The following is a 7,547-nucleotide window of genomic DNA, read 5'->3' on the forward strand; positions in this document are numbered from 1 at the left end:
ATTAGTTGATGATTTTGGGAAATTTTAGGATGGTGCCGCCTGATAACTTGACGACACCTTGTTTTACGGTAGAAATCGACCTATTTTTATAATTAATTTGCATGTTATACCATTTTCATATTTATTTATATTATTTTGTAAAAAAATGCTTTATAATGCAATTTTAATCCATAAATTTGGTAAAAAAATTAAACTTGGTCTTTAAGTTAAAACAATAACTTTTTTTTTTAATTTTAGTCTTGATGAAGTAGTATTTTGATATTATGTTATATCATAATTTAATTTTTATTAAAATATAATATGTCATGTTATCATCTAAAATTTTTATTAAAATATATTTTATTTAGATAATAATATAGCACAATATTAAAATGTTTGACAAAATTGAAAAAATTATCAAATAAAAAAAAAGAGCAAGTTTTCAAGTTGATGGAATAAAATTTTGTTACTTTTTTAAAGTGAATTAGAGATTGACTAGCATAGGTCGGGCGCGAGATGAAGTTCCCCTGGATCTTAGCTCCAACAGTAATAATTAAAATTATTTCGACTTCGAATCTTGGATCCAATTTTTTGATTGCCTCCTCAACTCTTCTTTTCTTCCCCTAAAATCGAAATCCCAAGAAATCCTTCCATCTTTTTCTCACTGCTGATGCCAAGCCATTCATTGCATTGAAGAATTTTGATTGTATTTTAAGAACACCTTTCCCTTTTCCCTCTTCCCTCGTCCACCGTCAACTATGGCTTCCTTAACCTCTCTCAAAAGATCCTCACCCTCCATCCTCCATCTCTCCTCCATCCATCAACGCCTCCAAATCCGCCAATTCTCGTCGCTGCCGCTCATCAACGCTTCAAACATCCAGTCTAATAACAAAAAGGATTCCATTGCTAGCTCCTTCCTCAAATGGATCGCGGTCGGTTCGAGTTTCGGCTTGGTTTGCTGGTACTCGATTTCAGCTTCGGATCGGAGTACTGGTTTTTTTACTGAGCAGTTTTTGTCTTTCGCTGATTGGTCAACGGAAACTGCTGAATCCGCCGTTGATGGCTCGAAGAACGCATTTCGTAAACTAGCGCTCCCTGATTATAGCTCTAAGTTCATCTTTGGAGGTTATTAACCTGTTCTTCTAATTTCTCTCTCTCTCTCTCTCTCTCTCTTTTAATTGATAGCAGAATATTCGGCGGCGATTTTGCGTTAAGGTTTGTTTTGTTTTGTTTTTACAATGCAGAGGAGTATAGACGGAAGGTTTTCTTCAACTACGAGAAACGGTTGAGATTGCGGAGTCCACCGGAGAAGGTAAATTGTTGAATTACGTGTGCTGAGTATTGATTGTTGGAATAATTTATAAAAACAATTTAATCCTCCCAAAATATAACTGCTAAGAAGTCGATTCGATTTTATCTGGTCAAATTATATACTTGAATGGAGTTTAAAATTTAGTCTTTTTAGTTAAATTTTAAAAACTAAATCGTTCCACTTTTTGGTTTAAAAATTTTAATATATCCATGAAATCATACCAATACCTGATAATAAGCAAATTTTGATAGAAAATACTAATGGTCTCCATGTTTAGAATTTTAAATCAAGGAAATAAACGTATTTAACTTTTATTTTTTTGAAATAGTGGGATTAATTCTCACATTTTACCGAAGTACAGGGATTGACTGACATTTTGACCCTTTTTTGGTTTGTTGCCTTTAGATTCTAAAGAAGTGAAGTCGCTGATGTTTGTTGTTTAGTCCTTTTTGCATAATTTACTCTCTGCAACTTTTTGGACTGAGTTACCTGATTTTAGTTTGTCGTAATATGTATCTTATGAATATTTTGTTGTTTACCCTCTGTCAGGCACTCAGGACTTCATAGTATCTCTATGCTTGCAGGTTTTTGAGTATTTTGCCTCTTTTCAAACCCCGGAAGGAGAGTTACTCATGAGACCGGCTGATCTAATGCGGGCCATTGTTCCTGTTTTTCCTCCTTCTGAATCCCACCTTGTTAGAGATGGATATTTGAGTGGGGAAAGGAGTCCGGGCGAGTTACGGTGTGATCCTTCAGAACTTTTTATGCTTTTTGATATGGACACTGATGGACTTATATCTTTCAAAGAGTAAGCTGCCTATATCACACAATTTAGTTGGACTGTTTGTATGCTTTTTCTTCTTTATATTTGGAAGATACAAACATTACATAGTTTCTTTGGAACAGGTATATCTTTTTCGTAACATTACTGAGCATCCCCGAGTCAAGCTTCTCCATAGCGTTCAAAATGTTTGATGTGGACAACAATGAGTTTGTATTTCTATATCTATTTGACTACAATTTTGAACTAGCTGTATCATTTTTATCTGAACAAATTAATAATTTGGACTTAAATATCTCTATATAGGGAGATCGATAAAGAAGAATTTAAGAAAGTGATGGCTTTGATGCGAGCTAATAACAGACAAGGGACAGTCCACAGGGATGGACTTCGCACTGGGTTAAAAGTTACTGGTTCTGTGGAGGATGGAGGTCTAGTGGAGTACTTCTTCGGAAAAGACGGAAAGGCACGCCTTCAACATGATAAATTCATTGAATTCATGCGAAAGTTGCAGGATGAGGTGAGCCCCTTTCTTCCCAGTCCATGAAAATTGAAGCCATTTTCTTAACTGTCTGTGCATGATAATTCTATATATAACAGTGTAATTTTGAAAATAATCCTTAGGATTCATGGATGGTTCAAGGTATTCTTGGCATGAGACCTATAGTCCATTGCCTACCAGCTTGAGTGATAGGTGTTAAGACTGAGCCAAAAATTATCTTTTGATTTGGTGGTTGGAGGAGTTGATTTTTTTTTTATCAAATTGAAGGGTATTCTTTAACTTGTAGAATTCTTGTAATGCATGGAAAATTGCACTGAATTTCTGCTCTTATCTCAGAGCTTTCGCCTTTCTACATTTTTTTTTTCTTTTGTTTCTCCCCCACACCAAAAAATTTTGATGATTGTTGTAGTTAATATTTATTGTATATTGTAGATTCTGAGATTGGAGTTTGATCACTATGACTACAAAGTCCGAGGAAGCATATCAGCCAAGGATTTTGCTTTATCCATGGTTGCTTCTGCTGATATGAGTCATTTAGACAGGTTGCTTGAGCGGGTTGATGAATTAAACAATGAACCTCATCTTAGGGAGATTCGAATCAACTTGGATGAATTCAAACATTTTGCTGAGCTACGTAGAAAACTACAGCCATTTTCTTTGGCTCTTTTTAGTTATGGAAAAATTAATGGTCTACTAACAAAGGATGACTTCAAACGAGCAGCGTATCACGTAAGTCTTGTGTTGTTTATGATTCATGTTTACGTTTGCGACCGGTATAACTTACCAATAGAAACTTATCAAATTTTCAAAAGGTGATTGAAGTAATGGTAATTTTGCTTTTCTGAACAGATGACATAACGACTTGATAGCGGTTAATTTCCCATGCTAACAAAATCTATCTGTCAACAACTGTTTTCTGATATGCATCAATGCCTTTTATCTCTGTCCGATTACATGATTGCATTGTTTACAACATCTGGGTGGCAAATTACTCGTACAACATTTAGATTTGCATGCATGCTTTAAATTCAGTTTATATATGATTTCAGGTACTTACCCTTGCCATTTGGCTTTGAACTTTGATGATCTGCCATGAATTATAATTGCCAAATACCAGACTTTTCACTGGAAACATCATGATGAACTTATCTGTGCATATACAGGTCTGTGGTATATCACTTACGGACAATATTGTTGAGATCATCTTCCATGTGTTCGACACCAATCGTGATGGGCATTTAAGCTCTGATGAGTTCGTTAGAGTTCTACTTAAACGAGAACGGGATATTGCTCAACCTGTGGAGTCAGGAATCTTTGGACTTTTATCTTGCTGCTGGCATTGCTCAAATAATAGCTCCATTGGGCGGGTGATCACATAACCTTTCTTCGCATAGGATTTCCATCAACCTACAGACTTGACATCTTTCCAAAAGGTTGAAGCTGCTATCGGCTGGACCTATATTGCAGCTATAGAACCCGCTCGTGAATTGAAGCTGGGAAATTAGCCACCACTTAACTTATCAACGCACTATAAGTTAATCAACCTTGTGGCTGTACCTGATCTAGTAAATGCGCTGCGTTGTTTCTTAACTTATCCGGCCATCTGAGTACATCTGCATTAAGATTTAGTCATCGGTATATCTTGACATCAGAAGCTGTTGGGAATCGTGGTAAGAACTTAGTTCAAATTGAGGTTTATGATCTACATTGCTGGATAGACTTTGTCCAACCAATTCAACTGGTATCGAAGAAAGATTGAATTGATGCAATATCCGTTGAACCAATAAAAAGCCGATTGAATCGGGCAAAAAATTTGAAAAAAAATAAAAATCATTTGGACTGATTTTAAGTTAGTTTAAATATTTAATTTTGTTGCTTTAGTTTATAAAATGAATTTTCATGTTTCTATTATTATTTATTTGTGTTTGTCTTATTTTTTCTGTTGAACTGGTTGAATCCGAAATAAATAAACTAATCGGTTTAACTACTGATACAATTCTTGCAACATTGATTGTAAGAGGGAAACATTCATTTTAGGCCTATTTCATGTCATATATTTCAATTTACTTCATGGGAAATTGGTATTTGATTTATATCTATAATAAAAGTTAATACTCTAATTGAAAGTAACTCTAATTGAAAGTAATGTCATTGTGGAAATCAAATTTATTTTTAACGTTAGAATTGAATTATAAATTTTTATGAGTTAAAAGTGTAATTTTATGATTGTATTCCCTTATAATTTTAATTTTTTAAGGGATTAAATTGAAAGTTTATCATTTCAAGAGTAAGCCACCTTAATTCAAATAAATGACAAATAAGAAAAAACAATTTTATTGGCTTGATCAATCTAACTGAAATTGCCAAGAGGGTGAATTGAAAATTTTGGTGGAAGTAAAGAAAAAGTATGAAATAATGAACGCAAAGATTTAAAGAGGTTTGGCCTAATTGACTACTCTACTACCTTAGTTTTTCACAGTTAAATATTTTCTCAAATTCATTAGTTTTTCACAGTTAAATATTTTCTCAAATTCACTAATTTGTTAGCTCACAAATGTGTACAAGAAAAGTATGAAAGAATTGAGCACTAAAGTTGAGTTGATTGATCTTTAGACTTGATTATATCTCTTGTTGTTGTAGGATCATCAGAAGCTAGTATTTATACCTTCTAATTCATTTCCAACCATTGTGGTTGTTGAGAGAATAAATAAAGTGGTTGGGATGGAAATACCAGAACATGAAATTCACCTACAACAAAAAGTATCGATACTTTTTGTATAAGTATCGATACTAGAGACATTTAATGCTTGATTCAGTGATCATTAAAATTAGTTTCCAACAGTACAAAAGATGATTTATCAATACCTAGTAAAATGTGTCGATATAATTTTATAGGTATGGATACTTTTTGACATTTTTAATAGATCATGAAAAAAGGAATGCAAAATTGGTATCGATAAAATTTAATAAGTATCGATATAGTTTTCAAAGTATCGATATTTATTGTTTGTGTTCAACTTTTGATTCAAAATAGAAAGCAGATTTGGTATTGATAAAAGGATGAAGTATCGATAAAATTTTACAAGTATCGATACATTTTGGAAAACATCGATACTTCTTGTAGGGAGCAATTTTTCAATTGTTTTGAAATGGTTTTGATTAAGTTTAAGAGTTTAAATTTATTTTCAAAACTTTGTCAAAAATATTTTAAGTGTTTAAAGCATTTTCTAGGATGCTTGGAAGTTTTGAAATAGTATTCCTTCTTTGAATTCTTTATTCAAAGAACAAATTTATATATTGAGAAAGTACTTTATTGATTAAAGGGATGATTATAATTCTTAATCAGAGTCTCTATTTATAGGCATAAGAAGTATAAAAGAAATAGTGATTTAATTCTAATAACTATTAGGATTTAAAGTACATTAAAACTTTATCTTGATCATGATGGACATCCACTTTATAAGATATTCATAACACTCACCCTTGGATGTCCATTGGTAGATAATGTGCCTAGTTAAAACCTTATTAGGAAAAACTTAACCTAATGAAGGGAAAATAGTACACAATCTATAATACACATAATATGCTCTCTCATTAAAAACTTTATCAGGAAAACCCAATGGGATAAAACCTTGATTAAGGGAAAAAGAGTGCAACGCGTAGTTACTCCCCCTCATGAAAACATCACATATTTTCTCATATTCTATGTATTCAATCTTGAATACTAGTTTTTCAAATGATTTGCTAAGGATTTATATTAGAATTCTTTTAAAAGTCATGAGCGAAAAAAATTTTGGAAAATATATTTTGATCTCTTCAGGAGATTCAGCAACAATCATAACAAACTTTAACCATGATTCTTTTATAAAAACACAAATAAATATTTTGGATCATTTTATAATCCTCCTTCAACTACTATTCACTAAGTCAAATTTACCATATATGTTCAAATTATTTCAATTCATAAAAACAATTTCTTGAGAATTTCAATATGCCTCTAGCATCCTAAATACTTCAAGGATTTTAATATAAACATTACTATATAGTGATTCATAAAAGGTTGTAACAATAACCATTAGACGCAAGTTAAATCTTTTATGAATTGTCAATTTAATAATATATCTAAAGGTTATTACATCCACCACAAAAGAATACTCTATCTTTTCATAATCAATGCCAAGACTTAGCGAAAAACTTCATATTTTTATTCCGCTTTTGCAAAACTACTTAATTACACTCCCACTGGCTTTATACCTTTAAATATTTGGATTACTGGTCCAAAAACTCCACAAAATTTAATTGTACTTGAGTTGCGTCTTTCTATTTTGATCAATTTATTCCATGTCTATATTTCTCAATAGATTAATTCAAGATCTTCCTTTTATTTCATTATTTCAATAATAATATTGCATGTATTCAGTTCTACATTTTCTCGAATTGACATAAATTGTCTTAATTGCATGATCTGAAATTAATTATTTAAACAAGCAATCTTGCAAATGACGGGTTGCAAATTGATAGCACATATGTGATTATTTTGTAGATGCATCTACCAAAATTATATAATATCAAAATCATCCACATGGTAGATGAATGAGCCATATTTGTTTTAGAAATGCAAGACATTAAATATCAACTTTAGCTAGTGAGTTTCTAATAAATTTTCATTGAGAACAAGCAACATATAAGAATTCTTTTAAATTAAAGAATCTTCTGGTTCGCATCATATATGATTCAGGATGGTCTAACTGGTCACGCCAAGTAGTAAATGCATTTGTATCAGTAAACTTCTAATTTACTTTAACATGTGTTTCAATTGTACTAAATTATAACAAATTAATAATTTTACTATCATTCCTTTTACTTTTTATCCACATATAAGTGCTATTGTGACATTTACTATTGGAAATGTCTAAATCAATGTGAATATTATAATGTCACTAAGTCAACAAAATAAATATAATTTCCAAACA

At 31.8% G+C, this 7,547-nt stretch overlaps 1 protein-coding gene across 1 annotated transcript; it reads left to right on the forward strand.

The window, feature by feature from the left end:
* Positions 1-434: 434 nt before the first annotated feature.
* Positions 435-4,570, forward strand: LOC108484028 (calcium uptake protein, mitochondrial). Its single transcript, XM_017787637.2, has 7 exons — positions 435-1,104; positions 1,224-1,291; positions 1,876-2,099; positions 2,198-2,281; positions 2,379-2,592; positions 3,007-3,303; positions 3,738-4,570. Exons 1-7 carry the CDS (start codon positions 738-740, stop codon positions 3,951-3,953), a joined length of 1,470 nt encoding a protein of 489 aa, XP_017643126.1. The 5' UTR covers positions 435-737; the 3' UTR covers positions 3,954-4,570.
* The last annotated feature ends 2,977 nt before the right edge of the window (positions 4,571-7,547 follow it).

The sequence above is a fragment of the Gossypium arboreum genome, chromosome 6, assembly GCF_025698485.1.
Source record: "Gossypium arboreum isolate Shixiya-1 chromosome 6, ASM2569848v2, whole genome shotgun sequence".
Taxonomy (NCBI): Eukaryota; Viridiplantae; Streptophyta; class Magnoliopsida; order Malvales; family Malvaceae; genus Gossypium; species Gossypium arboreum.